General features: G+C 63.4%; 2 protein-coding genes across 3 annotated transcripts; one reads left to right on the forward strand and one right to left on the reverse strand.

Moving 5' to 3' along the window:
• Positions 1–1,526: 1,526 nt before the first annotated feature.
• Positions 1,527–6,525, forward strand: GPR37L1 (G protein-coupled receptor 37 like 1). Its single transcript, XM_077902472.1, is given in 3 exon segments — positions 1,527–1,764; positions 1,767–2,341; positions 5,115–6,525. Coding segments are annotated over 3 exon segments (1,431 nt in total). The 5' UTR covers positions 1,527–1,712; the 3' UTR covers positions 5,919–6,525.
• A 3,403-nt stretch (positions 6,526–9,928) lies between these two features.
• Positions 9,929–18,609, reverse strand: ARL8A (ARF like GTPase 8A). 2 transcript variants are annotated; one of them, XM_077902474.1, is made up of 7 exons: positions 18,433–18,609; positions 13,251–13,331; positions 12,941–13,014; positions 12,101–12,194; positions 11,842–11,909; positions 11,563–11,655; positions 9,929–11,012 (listed from the first exon to the last, which is right to left on the reverse strand). In XM_077902474.1, coding segments are annotated over exons 1-7 (534 nt in total). In that variant the 5' UTR covers positions 18,556–18,609; the 3' UTR covers positions 9,929–11,011. The 2 variants fall into 2 exon arrangements, with proteins under 2 accessions (XP_077758600.1, XP_077758599.1); XM_077902473.1 differs by having other exon boundaries at positions 11,563–11,633; positions 18,433–18,605.
• Positions 18,610–19,254: the final 645 nt, after the last annotated feature.

Consider the following 19,254-nt stretch of genomic DNA (forward strand, 5'->3'; position numbering starts at 1 on the left):
TCCTGCTCAGGAAGTCCTCCGGGACAGACATCTGCCACCGCCGTCCCGGGGCCCCGGGGCCTGGTGATCTGCAGCCCCGGCTCCGAGGCGCCGACATAGCAGCCGGCCTCCTCCTGGATTCTAGTGCATTTTCTTCTTGCGCCCCCTTCCTGGGCTGCCTGGGGGCATGGGGGCTCTGGGGCCTCACCCTGCACCCTCACCCCCCTCGGGGCCCTGACCTGCCTGCACCCCCACCCTCATACCTCCCGCCTTCCGCGTGAGCCGCACATAATTGCTTCCAGGACCGTGACCCGAGCGCGGACCATGCAGTCCCGCGTGCGCAGAGCCCAGGCCCCCGCCCTTGTGCGCCTTCCCTCTAGCAACCTGCTCAAGTCCCCGGCCTCCCCTCCCCTCCACTGCCCTCGGGATAAAAGTAAGGGGGCCTCCGCCGCCCCTTCGGCTCCCCGCACCGGCTCCCGGACTCTGTCCCCGCAGCCCCCGCAGCCCGGCCGCCCTGACGTGCCTGCTGGCTCTTGGGTGGTCGCCCGGCCACCTCCGAGGCCACTCCTCCACCTTCCCCATTGTCTGTCAGGCAAACTCAGGAGCCAGTGAAATGCCCGCTTGTCTGGAGCCCAGATCTCTGCGGGTTCCCTCGGCAACTCGTCCTCACCTTTCACGGCATCTATCACGCTGAACCGGAGTGACTTATTTACACGCCCTTTCCTCCTCCGACTGAAGGCCCCTCGGAGGCACAGGCCCTTTACGCTTCTGTCGACTGGAGCACGGCAGGTGCTCGGCGACTATTGCCCGCGGCACATGTCCAGGCATCGCGTCTGGATCCGAATGTGGTTCTCCAGGCTCGACGCCGCTGCCTGTTGCTGGCCGTCCACGTGGCAAGGTGGCTGGCGGCGGCCTGGTGCCTGTGAGGAGCTCCGGAGGCAGATCCAGGGCCCGGCTCGACCGCGTACCAGCTGCGTGACTGACCTCTGCGAGCCTGAGAAATAAAAATAGTAACATTTGCTCCGTAGAGCGGTCGTGAGGGTTGACGGGGAGTCAGCGGGTGCTGGATCCAGTGAGTGTCTACTAAGGCACCGTGGGTAAGTTATTGTCTGGTTGTTTTTTTTTTTTAAGATTTTATTTATTTATTCATGAGGCCCAGAGAGAGAGGCGGAGACACAGGCAGAGGGAGAAGCAGGCTCCATGCAGGGAGCCTGACGCGGGACTCGATCCCAGGACCTCGGGGTCACGCCCTGAGCCCGAGGCAGACGCTCAGCCCCTGAGCCCCCGGCTGCCTGCGTTGGTCACCCCAGTTGGAGCGGCCGGCGGGTCGTCTCCCAAGGCAGAGTCTGGAGCCCGTGGTTTGGTCTTGGCGCCGCCTCTGCACCCCACGGGCCCCTAGGCCAGCCATGTGCCCTCTGGCTCCTGAGGCCGAGAGCGGGTGGCCTCTGAGGGCCCTGTGGCTCTGGTCCGCTGCTGCCCGAGGAGGAGTGTCCTGGAGGGCGAGATGCGTGAGGACAGCAAAGAGTGCTCTATGCCCAGCAGAGGGCCCTGCCCAGCGCCCGGCCAGCAGGGTGGGAGGGCGCAGCGCGAGTCTACTGGAGCAGGCTGGTGATGCCAGACGCCTGACTGGAGGCGGACCAAGCGGCCAGCTGCCTCCAACCAGTCCGCCCGGCGCCCGGGTCTCTCGCCCTCACCTGCTGTCCGTGGGGCCGCTGCCTCCTGCTCGTCCGGCCATGCAGTGGCCGTGGCCGCTGACCGTCTCTCTTGCCGTGGTCTTGGCTGCGGGCCGAGCAGAGTGTGGGGGGGTGCGGCCCCGCACTCGGGCAGGCACGGGGCTGAGGCCCAGGGGCAGCAGAGCCGGCCCAGGAGAGGCACCGAGGACGAGGAGGCCAAGGGGGTGCAGCAGTATGTGCCCGAGGACTGGGCCGAGTACCCCCGGCCCATCCACCCGGCTAGCCTGCAGCCCACCAAGCCCCTGACGGCCACCAGTCCCGACCCAGACAAGGACAGGGGCGCCCCGGGCCGCGGCCCGGAGCCTCGGGGCAATCTGACGGGGATCCCGGGCCAGAGGCTGCAGATCCAGAACCCCCTGTACCCGGTGACCGAGAGCTCGTACGGTGCGTATGCCATCATGCTCCTGGCCCTGGTGGTGTTCGCTGTGGGCATCGTGGGGAACCTGTCGGTCATGTGCATCGTGTGGCACAGCTACTACCTGAAGAGTGCCTGGAACTCCATCCTGGCGAGCCTTGCCCTCTGGGATTTTCTGGTCCTCTTTTTCTGCCTCCCCGTGGTCATCTTCAATGAGATCACCAAGCAGAGGTTGCTGGGCGACGTTTCCTGCCGGGCCGTGCCCTTCATGGAGGTGAGTGTGTGTCCTGCTAGAGGGAGGCTCTGGGGCTGCAGGCGCCAGGCTGTTGGGAGTGGGACGCGCAGGCGCGCAGGACCCCGGAGGCCTGGAGCCCTGTCTTGCTTCTCTTCCAGTTTGGGCAAGGAGACACCTGCTGTATGGGCTCCTGGGAGCTGTCGGATAAACTCAGCGGGCAAGGTGGGGCAGGAACGTGTGCGGGAGCCGGCGGGCCGGCCCCAGCCTGGTCTCCCGCGCGGCAGATCTGTCCCCCTCCCTCTTTCCTCTGAGCTGTCCCCTCCCCTGCCTTCACCCCCTTCCATTTTCCTCCTAAAAAATCGCTCTATCTGGGCGGGGTATGTCTCCTTTTTCTCCCTTTGTACCACTGACACTGCCCTGTCCTTCTTTACTTCTTTTTCAAAAAATTGTTTAAAGGATTTATCTATTTATTCACGAGAGACACAGAGAGAGGCAGAGACACAGGCAGAGGGAGAAGCAGGCTCCCTGCAGGGAGCCCTGGGTGAGACTCAATCCCAGGACCCCAGGGTCATGCCCTGAGCTAACCACTGAGCCACTCAGCCGTCCTACCCTCCTTACTTCTGAATACCCTGCTTCCCTAAGCGGACTGGGAAAGGAGACCCCAGTGTCCTGCAGCCCTCCGACCCCCAGCCGGTGTCCACTCCCCATGAATACAAACGTTAGAAGGAAAGTCCCTTCCTTGCCATGATGGGTGTTGCTCTCAGAAACGGTGCTGGAGCCGGGGGTGGGGGGTCAGCGTCAGCTCTGTCTCTGACATGCGGGGGGTCGCTGGGCAGGTCACAACTCCTGCGCAGGTTGCTTAGCTCCCAACCGTGGGGTAGACCAGATGGCCCCGCCGGCAGGTTTCTCTACCCAATTCTGGAGTGAACCACCCACCTCCCTCTCCTTTGGGAACTTCCACCTTCAGACGGGCACACGAGCGGTGGTGGTTGTGTAGACAGCGTGCGGACGGCCGAATCGGAACATTACAGAGATACCCCAATAGACGTGCACCGCTGCAAGCCCCGGGCAGGCAGGCCACTGCGTCCCTCTGCACAAGAGCACGGCATCAGCAGGCGGCCTTTCAGACTTTGGCTATGCTGCAGGGGCGGGGACTAATGAGCACTGGAGTGACTGGCCTCCCCGGGAAGGCTGCCGCTCTAGGGAGGGCGGACGGGGTCGTGGGACCTGGGTGGAGAAGGGATTAGGGTCAGGTGTCTATGTCCTGTGCCCAACTCTGTCCCCAGTTCACTGCATATCAGTGAGGACTTCATGTCTGGACAGACGGAGGCCCAGCAGCAGGTGTGGCCCCCTGGTGTCCTCCCCAACCCAGGGAGACCACCCAACGGGCACCCAAAGTTACTCGAACCTGAAAGAAGATCCTACAACTGGGGCTAGCCTTGACATCCTCGTTGTCATGGGGGCACAGAGCCCAGCACCCCGTGAGAGGTAGGAACCGGGCTTGGCCCCTCACCAGCTCAGTGACACAGGTGACTTACCTAACCTGTCTACACCCCAGGTTTGCCCTCTGTCAGTTGGGGATAATAGTAATAATAAAAGTATCTCAATAGATTCTCGCAGGATTCAGTGAGTAATATGTACAAAGTCCTTAGAGTCAAACTAATTCAGTAAGTGTAGGGTTTTTGCGGGAAAGGGTCTAAGAATCGAGAGGAGGAGGGCAGATGTACGGGAACCCGTGCCTGCACGTGGCTGGCGGGCCGTGAAGCCTGGCCCTGCCTGACCATGGATCTCGACACACCTAACACCTCGGCGGTGGCCGACACAGCCCAGGCCGCCCGCCCCACACCTCCTAGAGGTGGAGATGCCTGGGAGCTGATCGAGGCCCACTTGAGGCTGCGTGGTGGGGTAGGAGGTAAAACACCCCCGCCTGGAGCCCCTCTGCAGGAGGGAGCAGCAGAAGGCAGCTTGGAATTCGGTTTTGTTTTTTGTTGTTTTTGGTTTTGTCCGAGCCCAAAGGCTTCCCCTCCGCCGGCCTGGGCTCCCCCGCCAAGTGAGGGGCACGGGTTCTCACAAAGATCCCTTGGTGGCAGTGCTAATGAGCCAGAGATTGTCTCCCCCGCCAGAAGAGGGAAGCGTTTGGACAGAAGGGGGGATCTGAGCACAATCCCTGAGTGTGGTCGGCCATCGCCCAGCAGCGTGGGAGGGTTCGCCCCTTCCTCTCTTCTCTTCCCCTGCGGCCCTGGCTTCTTCCCCTCAGCTCCTAGGGGGGTCTTCCTGTGTGCTTGGGGCTGCTTCCCCACGCAGCCAGGCCCCGGGGGCTTTTCTGGACAGGACAGGGAGACTGAGTGTGCGAGAGCGAGTGTGAGTGTGAGCCACGTTTGGAAACCATTCACCCTGATGCACATAATGGGACGTTGTGGGGAAGGGACTACGAGGGCCCGGAACCTCTAGGTGTTTGTCTTGGTTCCTCAGTAGAGAGGAGTTTCCAAAGTCTCAGCGAGCGCTCGGGCCCCCGGGGACCCAGGCCATTCACTCCCTGGCCCAAAGGCAGAGAAGGGGGGTGCACAGGGTTGGGCCGGCCTGCGCGTGGCCCCCATTGTCCGGCCTGAGCGGCTTCTTCACCTGGCTGCAGGGGTTGCTGACGCGTGTGCAGGGCCTGACGCCTGACGCCGGGAGATGCTCACTGTCAGGCCTGTCCTTTCCGCCCTTGGCACTCAGGCCTGTCCTTTCCGCCCCGTCTCGGCCGGAACCGGGCCCCCTCCTGGCCCCCGGTTTGACCGCGCGCCCCTCTCCCCCACGCCTCTGCCTGCAGGTCTCCTCTCTGGGGGTCACCACCTTCAGCCTCTGCGCCCTAGGCATCGACCGCTTCCACGTGGCCACCAGCACCCTGCCCAAGGCGCGGCCCATTGAGCGCTGCCAATCCATCCTGGCCAAGCTGGCCGTCATCTGGGTGGGCTCCATGATCCTGGCGGTGCCCGAGCTCCTGCTGTGGCAGCTGTGGCAGGAGCCGGCCGCCGGGGGCACCGCGGACTCCTGCATCATGAAACCCTCGGCCAGCCTGCCCGAGTCCCTGTACTCGCTGGTGATGACCTACCAGAACGCCCGCATGTGGTGGTACTTCGGCTGCTACTTCTGCCTCCCCATCCTCTTCACCGTCACCTGCCAGCTGGTGACGTGGCGGGTGCGGGGCCCGCCGGGCCGGAAGGCCGAGTGCCGGCCGGGCAAGCACGAGCAGTGCGAGAGCCAGCTCAACGGCACAGTGGTGGGCCTGACGGTGGTCTACGCCCTGTGCACGCTCCCCGAGAACGTCTGCAACATCGTGGTGGCCTACCTCTCCACGGAGCTCACGCGCCAGACCCTGGGCCTCCTGGGCCTCATCAACCAGTTCTCCACCTTCGTCAAGGGAGCCGTCACGCCCGTGCTGCTCCTGTGCATCTGCAGGCCGCTGGGCCGGGCCTTCCTGGGCTGCTGCTGCTGCTGCTGCGGGGCATGCGGCGGCCCCGACGCCCCGGCCGGCGGCTCGGACAGCAAGCCCAAGACCGAGATGCCCTCCTCCATCTACTTCCACAAGCCCAGGGAGTCGCCCCCGCTCCTGCCCCTGGGCACGCCTTGCTGAGGCCGGGCTGCAGGCTGGGGAGGCTGGGGAGCAGGGTGGGGGGGTGAGGGTGGAGGGCCGCCCCAGCCTGTGTCTGGTGTTTCTGTCTCCATAGGTCTTGCTTCTCTGCCCGTCTTGCTGTCTAGGGTGGACTTGCTTCCTCTCGTTGGGGTTCGGGTGCAGGCCTGTCAACGCCCCCTCCCCCATTGCTCGCGGGGCCTTCCTGCCCTGTGCTCTCAACGGGTGGGTGGTGATGCTTCCGGGTCCCCAGAACTGCCTAGAAAGCCCCAGTCCCCCCAGCTGGGAGCCAGAGCTTCGCCTGTCTGTCTTGGAACGCTCTGCCCTCTAGTTGGGCCCTCTCTATGTGTCGGCTCCTGACACTCATCCGTCCTAGACTAGGGGCCCTTGGAGGCCAGCCCTGCCTGGCTCTTCTCCAGACCAGGTCTGCCCTGGGCTCGGACTCCTCCTCCTCCTCCTCCTCCTCCTGGCACCTGCTCTTCTCCCAGAGGATTGCTCTCTCCTTCCTCTTCCTCCTTGGACGTATCCTGGGCTGCCCGGTCCCCACCTCCCTTGGTAGGCCCCGCGCCCCGTAGAAGGCCCGTCAAAAACAATAAAGTAGGTAGCAGCACCCCTGTGCCCACTGGAGTTTCTTGCCACGTCCTGCCAGCCCAGACGCACCCAGCCCTCTCCAGGACAGGCGGCGCCCCTGAGGCTTCGTGCTGGCCACCTGGGCCCCTCCCGGCCGTGGCTGGAGTCCTGGGCAGCCCCCCGGCCCCTTGGCTTTCGCAGGCTCAGGACGCAGAGCACTAAGCCTCCCTCCTGGCCTGACCCGAGCGCCCTTGGGAAGCCGAGAGCTGCAAACTCGTCTCTCCTGGAGCCCCCACCGCACTCCCCTCTCACAAAGCCCCCATTCTGGAGGAGCCAGCGGCCTGCCCTCCGTGAGCCCGGGGGGCTTCCAGCCTCTGACTCTGAGAGCTGCTCTTGTTCAGCTTCTAGAACAGACTGTTTTGCCCATAGCCGGCCCAGCTGGCTGGTCCCTGTCTGCCCCCACCACACCCCTTCCTGGCAGCCAGAGCTCCATCCTGCGCCCCCAGAGACCCTTCGGCCCCTCCTGCTGGCCCTGCCCGGGTGTCCCACTTCCGCCGGTTCCCCCCGCGCCCTTCCAAAGGCTCCCTCACCCTGCTTGGGCCCAGAGAAGCTGGCACAAGGTCAAGCACAAGGGACACCTTGGCCCCGGCCACAAATCACCCCCTGCTTCCCTCAGAACTGCCCCCACCGCCTTCAAGGGCAGCCCTGGGTGTCCCTGGCCACTCCTGCCTGCCGGATCCACCTGGCACATGAGCACAGGGCCTCGGCAGGGTCCCAGGGGCTCGGGAGGATGAGGGACAGCGGTCGCTGAGAGCCCCGGGCTCCTTTGTCCTTGTCTACCCCACCCACACCCCTTGGCCTCAGCCCTGCCCGGCCCCAAGCCTCCTTCCCCCCTCTCTTGGGCATCTTAATGGCCTTGTTCTCCCTTCCTGGCACCCACCCCCAGGACGGGTGACGCCAAGAGAGAGGGAGGCCGTTGCTAAGTGATGAGGCTGCCATGCGCACAGTCTTTGTGCTGGGGAATGACACCCACCCATCTCTCCGCAGACCTGTTGCCACAGTGACCGAGGCCCGCAGCTTTGTCTGTAGAAACTTAAGATGGGTGGGTGGGGGCCGGGCTGGAGAGGGGGCCAAAGGGAGGCTGGGTGCTCCGAGGCTACTGGGGCCATTCCCTCCGCAACCCCCACTCCCCCTCCGCCCCCGCTACCGCCCCCCCAGTCCTAGCTGCACCAGTGGCTTCCTCCGGGCTGTAGGGAGGGGGCTGGGGGTGAACCGAGGTGAAGGCTGAGGGCAGGGGAGGGGGGCGCCTCGGCATCCTGTTTGGGACGCCTTTTCCACAGAGGGCGCCCACCCCCACAGCCCTGCCTCTCGGTCCAGCTCCGGGCCTCGGGGGTTGGGCGGTGGTGTCTCCGAGGCCCTGCCACCACCACTGCCTCCCATGCCTGCCAACGTGAAGGGCTTGTAAGATTAGTCAGCAGGCCAGCAGGCCTTGGGAAAGAGCCACCGTCCCTCCAGCCTGGGCCAGCTGGGGGAACAATGTGGCATTTGTTGCTTAGGGGTCCCAGGCCTGGGCTGGGAGGGCAGGTTGGCGCAGTGGTGGGCGGCGGATTCGAGCTGGGATGCTCAGAGGCAGCGCGGGCATTCTCCCTCCCTGGGGCGCACTCTGCACCAGCCCTCAGACCCTGACGCCGGGGGAGGGCGACCACCGGGCCTCCCACAGCAGCTGGGCGCCCAGAGCCCAGAGAACCACCTCCCGCCAGTCAGACTGGACGCAGTTGCCGAGCCTCTCAGTTTCCTCATCTGTAGAATGGGAATAAGCCCTCCTTTGGAGTCATTAAATGGGACAAGATATATACGGCATCTGGCGTGACACCTGGCACCTTTTCTTCCTTGCTCCCTCTTGGGAAATGAATTCCCTAGTACCACAGGGTAGGCTTGGCCGGGGGACTCTCCAGGCTCACCCGGGTTTCGGCACTTCAGAGGGTCCCTGGCACGGGCATTTACACATACACGCAGTCTGTTCCTTGTCCAAATTTTACAAGTTCTTTAGGCAGTTAGGCACCTTCTGTGTGCAGGCCCCAGGAGGAGGATGCCTGCTTGCTGCTCACCAGCTCAGCCCGTCAGGTCTCAGGTGTCACCCTCACAGGGGACGCAGGACGGGGAAAGGCAGGTCAGCCCCGACACCTGCCCCGTCCTGGTCCCGCTCCCTGTGTGAGGGACAGGCCTGTCCCGGCCTCCCAGGCCAGGGGCGAACCGCTGCCACGTCTGCAGCCAGGAGAGCATGGGGGCAGCCCGGTCCCAGCTGCCACCTCCTTAACCAGGGGGGGCACGTTTCCTATCCCTTAGAACTGGAAGATACCCTAAAATCATTTTGCTCCATTTGCCAACTTCCATCCACGTTCTTTCCTCAAACTCCCCTGTCGGTGGGGAACCACGTCGCCCGGCAAGTCATTTCTGGCCAGAAAGTATCTGCAGGAGGGAGCCCTGGACACCGAGGGAGGGCTGGGGAGGCTCAGAGCCCTGAGCCCTGGGGTCCCTGCTCCCAGATCCCAGCGGACCGCGGCTCCTTCTCCCTGCAGACGCAGGAGCTGAGGGCCTGGAGCCGCGCAGGGCGGGCTCCACTTTCCAGGTGCTGAGGGACAGGGGGGGCTGGAGGGCGGGGCCTGGAGGGGCTGGGCGGGGAGCCCGAAGGGGCGGGGCCCGAAGGGCGTGGCCGGGGAGCCTGGAGGGGCGGGGCCTGGGGGCCCTGAGGGGGCGTGGCCGGGAGCCTGGAGGGGCGGGGCCTGGGCCCTGAGGGGGCGTGGCCGGGAGCCTGGAGGGGCGGGCCCGGGGAACCAGGGGGCGGGGCCCGGGGCGGGGCCGGGACCCTGGAGGGGCGGGGCCGGGGAGCCCCGGCTTCCCGCAGATCTGGGTCAAGGCGGCCCTGGATTTGGGTGAGCCGGGCCCCGAGGCTTTGAGGCAGCCGCCGCGGGGGGGGGCGGCTCCCGAGGCTGGGGTCACTTGGGGAGGGGACGGGGACTGAGCCGAGGACTAAGGAGCAGCCTGTCCAGGAGGCCGGTGGCACCTACCCGGCAGGGAGGCGGGGCCGCCCTCAGCAGCGCCCCTGGGGAACGGCGGGGGGCTGGGGGCGCGCGGGGGCGGGGCTCGGGCTGCGGCCCCATCCTGGCTGCGGGGAGCTCTGCTCCCGCACCCGGAGCCCACAGGCTTCCTCGCCCCGGCAGCTGCAAGCCCAGGGCTGGAGCTCGCGGCGTGTGCATGCACGTGTGCAGGCAGGGCCGCGGGCGGGGGGGGGGGGGGGGCACGCGTGCGGAGGCTGCTCTGTGGGTGCCATTGTGTGCCCGTGTGAGCGCGTGCCTCCCTCTCGGGGCGGTCTGTGCCCGGGGCGCCGCCCGCCAGCCATTCCTCGGCCTCCACGCACAAATAACCAGGTCCCGACACCCCCCCAACACAAAACTGGTCATTTATTCTTGTTGTTAGGAGGCAAAAAAATGTACAGTTACAAGAATCATTTTCCAAACAGAGGTTAAATATGAGCTAAAAGTGTAAAAAAAGGAAGAGGAACATCACTTTACAAATCATTAAATTAAACAAATAAACAAAACAAAACCCAAAGAACCAACCCCCCATGCTGAGTTCTCTCCTTGTGCAACTCTGCAAAACGAGAACAGAAAATGAGGTGGCCCATGGAGTTGGGGGCCCTGGGAACCGGGCAGGAGCCGGGGGCCGGCAGGAGGGGCCGTGGGGGCAGCGAGGAGGCTGGCCTCCCGCCCCTGCGGCCCGGTGGTCTGTGGCACTGGGTGGTGCCCGCTGGCCCCCACTGAGACTGGGGGCGGAGAGGGGCGCCTCTGGAGGCTCCCTGTCAGCCTGTGATATTCAAGCACTGCAGGGACAGGCCAGACTGGCAAGGGAAACAAACAGGACCTGGGGACGTCCACGGGTGCCCAGCTGGTACCTGCCCCAGGTGTCAGCCTTCACTTCCCTAATCCCCACCTGCCCCCAGGCCAGCCCTGCAGCTCTTTCCTTCTTTCCAGACCGTCCCCCTCCCAGATCCTGACGGGCCCCTGCAGCATCAAATGCTTGATTTTAGTCTTTGCTTAAATTAAAAAATTAAAAGATATATACATATATATACTGTACACACAGGACAAAAACAGAAGAGTGTTGAAAAGGGCAGCGTGGGGGGGGCACTGCGGGGAGGAGGGCAGGGGCTGTGGGGCTGGGTCGTTAGGAGGATGGAAACAGGGCGGGTAAAGGACGGAGGGCAAGAGGTTAGGGGATCAGAAAGGGGAGCAGTTTATTTTACAATAAAATCAGGAGTTGAAACCTCAGCAGAACAGGACTCTGGGATCCCCAGAGGACCCCTCCCCACACTAAGTGAGGAGGGGCGGGCTTAGGGGGGACGGCGGAGTGGGCGGGGAGCTCGGCTTCGGGTTTGGATGACAGCAGGTCCCTGGTCCGAGGGGGAAGGCCCGCAGTCTCAGCTTCTCCGTGACTTTGAGTGTTGAATAAGCCACTGTAGGGTGATGTCTGGGCGGGGGACAACAGAGAAGTTTATAGGCCTTCCCACGGTGGGCCGGCTGAGGAGGTGCAAGGCACACCCAGGGGAGTGGTGGGAGCCCAGGGCCTACAAACCACGGCTGGGGATCAACTTTAAGGTCACCCAGAGCCAAAGCATGGCAGGGGTATCCGGGTGCTGGGAAGGGGAGCCGCCATGGACTGCCCCGCCCCAAGGGGCCTGGGCATCACCTCATCCAACCCTGGGGCCTAGGCATCACTTCATCCAACCCTGTGACGTTACAGAGGGTGAAGTGAGGCCCACGGAAGGGGGCGATTTGCCTAAGATCACACAAGCCAGGAGTGGGGGGAGCTGGGGAGGGCGAGGCTGACGCTCAGAATCTGAGCCCCCCGGGACCTGTCCTACCGAGAGCTAGGGACTCTGGGCGTCAAGGCCCCCCCGCGCAGTGGAAACCCTCGAGAGTCCTGCTCCAGCACACCCAGAAGCGCCTCCATGCCACCCACCCACCCCCGGCCCTGGCTGTCCCCAGAATGCCAGCAGCTCCCCCATACCCACGCGCACCAATGTTGTCCTTTTCTTTGCAGGAGATGGAGTAGCAGCAGATCTCTCGGTCCTGGATGGCAGAAAGATTCCTGGGGGGGACCAGAGGAGAGCCTGCTGAGGCTAGGACTGCCCAGGGCGCCTGGGGCTGGGGCTGGAGTCCGTCCCTTCTGCCCTCCCCACCCCCCACCCGGGCGGGGTGGGCTCTGCTGCTGCCAGGTGGCCACACTGACAGCAGCAGTGGGCGCCTCCCCACCTCCTGGGAAATCCGGGAGGCGGAAGGCTAGGGTAACCACTCACATTTTCTCAATCAGCTCCTTCTCGTCCAGTGCTCCCGGGAGGTCTCGCTTGTTACCCAGGACTAAGACCTACAGAGGAGGGACGGCAAGGACTTGGTCCAGGGTGGCCGGGCCAGGCTATCTGCTTCCCGGTGTCCCCCCCCCCCCCCCCCCCGCCGCCCCACCACCCTGAGGGCGCCTGGCCTTCCCCTGCTTCCTGCCCTGCCCCCAGTGACTGCCCAGTGGGCTCCTTCCCCTCCGGCTCCGTTAGGGCTGCTGACCGGGATGCCCTGCAGCTGGGGTTTGTCCAGTAGGTTGTGCAACTCGTTCTTGGAGGCCTCAATCTTCTCCTGGTCAGCGGCGTCCACCATGTACCTGGGGGACAGACGGCAGGATGGGGCAGGCATGTTGACACTCAGGGCTGAGAGGTAGGAAGAGGAGGAGCTGTGCTTGCAGGGGAAAACATCTTGTTCCGGCTCGGTCACCTCTGCATCTCTGGGCCACCTGGGCCTCCTCCACGGCCCGCCATTACCCTGTCATCCAGTCCCCTCTAGAGAAGCTGTCACACGGGGTGTGTGTGTGTGTGTGTGTGTGAAGCTTGGCCCTTTCAGATTAGGTGTAAATCCCTCCCAGTGACCCTCTTAGGTCTGCATGGGAAGACTGGCCATGGTTGAATGAAAAAAGCAAAGGAATCCCCAGATTTTCTTACAGCGAGATACTTCTAAAAAACAGTGAAAATGAAACAATCTTTTGTTGGGCATGTATATACATACATCTACATACAGATAAGATACAATTATTTTTAAAAAGCAGGGGAATGAATCATTTAAATCACGAAACTCAGGATGGTGGTAACTCTAGGTTGGGGGAGGCAGGAAGACACCGGTGCCTTCGGTTGACACTCTGGCCCTCAGATTGGCCGGGAGGTGCTCCGAGTGCTTCGCAGGTGAGAAACATGCGGCTCGTGAAGTAAAGGCAGGCCCCACATGGACTGGACGGTGTATCATGGACCGAGGATTGTGACTCATCCGGTTCTGCCCCATGGTCCCCGCAGGCAGGGAGGCCGGGTGGCAGGGGAGGCTGAGCCCCGCGTCCTCCTCCCCACCTGGCCCTGCACTTACACGATGGCGCTCACTCCTCGGCAGTAGCGCTCCCACATGCTGCGGAATCGGGGCTGTCCCCCGATGTCCCAGAGCTGAGTGAGAGAGAGGGTGACATGTCTCAGCAGCAGCCCAGCAACCTGACCCAACCGGCTCCCTTCCCTCCTGTCCCTACAGCCCTTGGCCTGCCTCAGGCATCTTGCGGCCTTTCCCCAACTCTCCCAGCCTCTCCCGCCTCTCCTCCCGGGGTCTCAGACACCCTCCCAGCTCCCCCCGGCTGCCCCGCCCCAATATGCACACAGGTGCTCTTCTTTGCCTTCCTGCCGCTCACCTTGATGGTCACGTTCCCTTTGGTGATTTTGCGCATGTTGAAACCCACGGTGGGGATCATGTCCTCATTGAACTGTCCTGACTGCAAGGAAGAGTCAGAATTGGAAGGGGGGGTACAGATCGGTGGAACCCAGACGCGCCGTCCCCGGCAGCCACAGCCATGAGGCCGCGAGGATAAAGCAGAGGCCAGGCCAGAGCCTCGCGGGCCCCGTATGCAAGGGGCACGGGGCCATCTCCCGAGTGTCCCCTGCTTCCCAGCAGGACGGCCGTAAGCATCTCAGGGGCCCACCCCACGCCACAGCCCCCCCCACGCCACAGCCCCCCCCAACCCCCACCCCCGTGAGCACGAGGCACCTCCCCTCCAGGCACTCTCAGTCTCAGCCTACACCGAGAACAAATTCTTCCTGAGGTCTCACCAACATCTGTGTTGGAACAGAAGCCCCTTTACTGTACTGAGTCTCCAGCGGAGCAGAGGAACAATGAGCTCCCAGCAAAAGAATTTCAAACAGGTCATGGTAAAACAGTGGGGGGACCACAAGGGAAGCGGGCATACGGATCTTCAAACTAGCAGCAAACAGTGGGAGGGAAGATGAACAGGGCCCCCCAAAGTGCAGTGCACACCCAGCAATTTCTGGACTGTCTACGGTTCTGGTGTATTTGCACTACCCTCCATTTGTTAGGGGGGGTGATCCACACTCTACATCCCCTGTTGCCTCCTGCGTCCCCACGAGACTGAGCGCTTCCTGGGGCGGCGAACCCTGCCCCCCGTTAACAACACTAGCACGTGTCTGCTGGATAATTAGGAGTTGACTGTAATTCCAGACCCCACAACCCAGTTTTTGAATTCTAATGATGTTCGTTTCTCCCCTTCTACATTGTCTCCAAGATGTCTAGATTGCTCTAAACCAGCACCAGGCCTGAAGTAAGGCCAAAAAACTCCCTCCAAGGTCACCTCCATGTTCACAGGTAGGACACTTGTGTTTACTACCCGCCTCCCCCAGATGCAGGAGACGGGGCTTCGGTAGCCTGGAATCTCAGGGTGACAGCCGTGTCTCTGAACCATGCCATTGTCTGCTGCTAGCTGGTAGCAATAATTTGCCTCAGGTCACGTAAAAAAGTCAGAGGCTCGGACCATCAGCCAGGATGGAGGAGGCATGAGCTCTTACTCAGAGCCTGCAGGCCCGAGTGAAGACTCCCAGGGTCCCGTCTGAATGAGAGTGATTGGTTCCCTTTCACCTGCGGGAATTGCCCAGGCTCATGCTCCAAGGCCCGGGAAGTGAGGACTGAGTCCCCATGACGGATGCTCACGGCAAGGTGCAGGGAGCAGGTCCCTAACCTGCGGGCCACACAGATGGACTTCGGAGAGTCCCTGAACCCCCTGAAACTGCACCTGACCTACATGTGCAAAATTTCGGTTTGTAGGGACACCTCTCTGGGGAAAGGGTCTCTAATGTGTGTTTTGTTTTAGAGAGAGAGTAAGTGGGGGTTGGGGAACAGAGGGGGAGAACATCTGAAGCAGGCTCCACACCTGCTGTAGAGCCCCATGAGGGGCTCAATGTCACGACCCTGAGATCCTGACCTGAGCTGAAACCAGGAATCGGAGTCGGGTGCTTAATTGACTGAGTCACCGAGGGCCTCTAGTTTTCATCAGATATCAAAAGGGTCCAAGAGCCCTAATAGTTAATCACCGAGAGAAAGGAGTGCCCTGGAGGAGGACGGCTTCCCACTAAATATGGAGACCCTAACCACTTGCCCTCTAAGTCCCAGACCCCAGCAGGGTGCCAGGGTGGGGGTGGGGGTGCCTGCTGGACCAAAGTCCACTCCTCCCCCATCTGGGCTTATGAAGAACATAAGGGTCTGAAGAAGAAAGCCCAGTTTTTGTTAATCACTCATCATGATGCAGCTTGGACAAGACACTTCAACATCTCTGGGCCTTGAGGTTCCCTTCTGCAAAATGGGGAGAAGGGTTTTTGTTTCCTAGAGACTGGAAAACAGGCTCACAAAGTGCTTGGAAATGGTCTGGATATACATGAGAAGCCATCTGGCGTCTCTGGCAACTAGAAGACCCACAGGCTCCCATATAAATGAGAAGCCCAGCCTGGCCGCATGTGATCCTGGGCTAGGAGGCCCTTTAGGGAACAGGCTCCCTGGCACCCATATTTCCAGTTCAGCTGTGAACCTAAGCTAAGTTGGAACCAAGTTATGACTTCATTTCCCTGCTAACACCTCCTGATCTCACAAGCTGTTCGTTTAAGGTTGGAAGTGACCCCAAAGTCACCTGGTCTAACCTCTCGTCCCAGACTTGAATACCCTGTGGCTCATTCCCTCTTAGGTGGGCTCCAATTCTCCAAGAGAATTCTTTATAATGAGTCAAAAATCCATCTTCCTATAACTGCCATCCCTTGCTCCAAAGGCTTGGGAACCCCAAGACTAGTTCTTGCACAGGACAGTCTTTTACATATTTAAATGGCTTGAGATATTTGAAAATGGCTCTCTTGTTTCCCTCAGGCAAATCATCTCCTACCTTCTACATGACAGCTTTTTCAGAAGAACTCCAAACCTAAGTTTTAAGTTCTTAGAAGCGGCGAGAAGTCTCTACATAATTTTTTTTCTCCAGTTCACATTAGCCTGCTGAGTGGCTAAGACACATAAACTCAATTTTATTTACAGTCGGGCCTCATATAGCGAGTAGAAAAAGCCAAATGGGAAAAAAGCTGAGGCAAACAGATGCCAAATGAACAGGAAAGGTGATTCAGAGTCAGTAGTGGGCATGGGAACAGAGCCCAGGGGTTCCGATTCTTCATTTCCTTCTGAAAGACGCTCTACTGTGGTTATACAGCAGGTGGGCAGAAATGTGAGTGCTGGAACCCGGGAGGATCTGAGAACACCAGTTCCCCTGATGCTAGAACTCCCACTGAAATCTCCATGAGGGGTGGTTTTTCTTTAAAGGGAAATTTTGCTTGCACTTTTTAGGATGTGAGAGCCAAAGTGGCAAATTTAATTTCAAAAAAGGGAATGCATGGGCTAGGCTGTCTCTGTACATCCCGGAAACTCTGACCCTGGCAGTGTCATTTGTGACTCTTGAGTTCTGTTCCTGTTCTGGACATGATGCAGGTCTAGAGGAGGCCCTCCTGGCCAGGGAGTGGAACCCACCCAGGGGCCTGTGGATCTCCACCCAGGAGCATGACATTCATAAATGCCCCATGAGAGAAGCTTCCCTGGGGCCTGGAGGTGACACCTAGGCTGAGCCATCAGAGCAGCAGCAACTTGTTCCTCCTCTTGGCCTTACCCTGGAGACATGTCCCAGGTCAAAATGCCTAGAAGCCGAGCCACCCAGGCCTGCAGGATCAGAGTCCAGGCATTATGCTCCTGCCCAAGGGGCCCAAGGGCTTGAGTCAGTGCCAAATCTAACTAGGGGCCAGACTCTAGGGCCAGAGCCTGGGCAGACGGGAGCTCAGGGGTGCACGCTGCCTAGGAAACCGGCATGCCAAAACCCCCAGCAGGGGCCCGAAGGTCTCACCCTGGCAGATGAGGAGCCAGGAACCATGGGGTGGAGGAAGGAGCAGAGGTCATGTGCAAGGCATGTTTGGAAAAGGGAAGCTGGTGCCTAAACATGTGACCATGGGTCACCCGCAGCTCCAGGCCGGAGCCGAGGCGAGGTGCGGCCCTCCCGCCTCAGGCAGCGCTCCTCCGGGGATGCTGAGATGCGTCAGGGGGCCCTCTTCTTCCAGGAGGGCCGGGAACGCGGGCGCAGGGAGGTACCTCAGGTACCTCAGGTACCTCGCTGACCCACCACACTTCTTTGCTGACCTATCTCGCGATGCGCGTTTTCGGGCACTATGTGGCCAACCCGGCCTTCTCGGGGAGCATGCTGGGGCGAGGCGGGACCACCCCGGCCCGGCCTCAAGGCCCCCCGGAGTCCCAGGCCCAGTGCAGCCGGGTCTGCAAGGCAGGCCGCAGCCATTACTGCAGCCTCAGCTCACACTGCCATGGAGCTCGTCTTCCCTTTTTCTGAGACAGATTTTAACTCTTTCCCCACCACTCCCTGGCGGCGAACCGCCGAGAATCGCGCAGGCCGGCCTCGACCCAAGGCCTCAGGGCTCCGGGTCCCCAGGGTGGGCAGCGCCCCTCCAACTCGGGCTGCGGTCCGGGGCTCCCCCCGCGGCAACTTCTGGGCGCGGCGGCCTCTCCAAAGTCCCTGAGGAGGCCGCCCTCCCGACCCCCAGGACCAGGACGCCGCGGGGTCGCCCAGAGGAGCCGCTGAGCCTCCTCCGCTGATGCCTCGGCTCCAGCCCCGGGGCTACCGCCCCTCCCCCTCCAGCGCCAGGCTTCCTCTTCCGGCAGCGGGTTAGAGCCGCGGGGGCACCAGGGGCGCCGAGGGTTAGAGCCGCGGGGGGTCCGAGGGTTAGGGCCGCGGGGGGTCCGAGGGTTAGGGCCGCGGGGGCACCAGGGGCGCCGAGGGTTAGAGCCGCGGGGGGTCCGAGGGTTAGGGCCGTGGGGGGGTCCGAGGGTTAGAGCCGCGGGGGGTCCGAGGGTTAGGGCCGTGGGGGGGTCCGAGGGTTAGAGCCGCGGGGGGTCCGAGGGTTAGGGCCGCGGGGGGTCCGAGGGTTAGGGCCGCGGGGGGTCCGAGGGTTAGGGCCGTGGGGGGGTCCGAGGGTTAGAGCCGCGGGGGGTCCGAGGGTTAGGGCCGCGGGGGGGTCCGAGGGTTAGGGCCGCGGGGGGTCCGAGGGTTAGGGCCGTGGGGGGGTCCGAGGGTTAGGGCCGCGGGGGGTCCGAGGGTTAGGGCCGCGGGGGGTCCGAGGGTTAGGGCCGTGGGGGGGTCCGAGGGTTAGAGCCGCGGGGGGTCCGAGGGTTAGGGCCGCGGGGGGGTCCGAGGGTTAGGGCCGCGGGGGGTCCGAGGGTTAGGGCCGCGGGGGCACCAGGGGCGCCGAGGGTTAGGGCCGCGGGGCGGGGCTGGGCTCGCCCGCGCCCCCTCCCCCAGCCGGCCGTCCGCACGCGGGGCGGGGAGGCCCGAGCACTTTCGCCCCGTCATGCCCCCTCCGCGGGGCCGGGGGCGCTGTGCCCTCTGGCGCCCCCGCCCCCCCTCGCGCGCCCGCGGCCCGGCCCCCGCCCCCCGCCCCGGGTCCCCGCGGCCGCGCTAGGCCCCAGGCGCCCGCCGCTCCCCGCCCGCGCCGCCCGCGCACCGCGATCACGTTGACGAAGGTGGTCTTGCCCGAGTACTGCAGCCCGACCAGCGTGAGCTCCATCTCCTCCTTCCAGAACAGGGCCTTGAACCAGTCCAGCAGCTTGTTGAACAAAGCGATCATGGTCGCCGCCGCCGGCCCCGCCCGGTGCCCGCCGCCGCCGCCGCCGCCGCCGCCGCCGCCGCCGCCGCCGCCCCTCGCTGCCCTCGCGCTGCGGCCCGAGCGGCCCCTCCCGTGCGGCCCGGGTCCGCGGCTCGGAGCGGGCGGAGGCTGGAGCGCGGCGGCCGACGACTCCCTGCCCCGGAGCCGCGCGCCGATGGGTGTGGCCTCGGCGCCTCCGCCCCCGCCCCCGCCCCCGCCGCCGCCGCCGCCGCCGCCCGGCGCGCCCCGGGCGCGGACCCCCCCGACCCCAGCGGGCGGCCGGGGCGCGGGGCTCGGGGCTCGGGGCTCGGCCTGCGCCTGCGGGCGCCCGGGGAGACGCGCCACCCCGCGGCCCTGCCTCCCGCCCGCGCCCGGCACCGGCCCGGCCCTGCGGCGGGGGATGCGCCCGCCGGCGGGGGGCGGGGGGGGGCGTCCGGCAGGCAGAGAAGGACGCTTCACCCACTTTCCGGGCCTGCACGGAGGCTGATGGAGGCTTTTTGTTCCCGGGTCCTTGCCCCGGAGCAACCTAAGCAGCCGACAGTGACCGACAGTGACCACCGGGCCGGCCCGTCAATGCTCCGTCTTGTCCTGTGACCCACACTCGCCCTCAGCTGCTGGTTTGGGCAGCCCCGACCCCAAGTGGAACAGCTGCCCGCCGGTGCTTCTGTCATCATAATCCGT

Source organism: Canis aureus, chromosome 6 (assembly GCF_053574225.1).
Source record: "Canis aureus isolate CA01 chromosome 6, VMU_Caureus_v.1.0, whole genome shotgun sequence".
In the NCBI taxonomy this organism is placed as follows: Eukaryota; Metazoa; Chordata; class Mammalia; order Carnivora; family Canidae; genus Canis; species Canis aureus.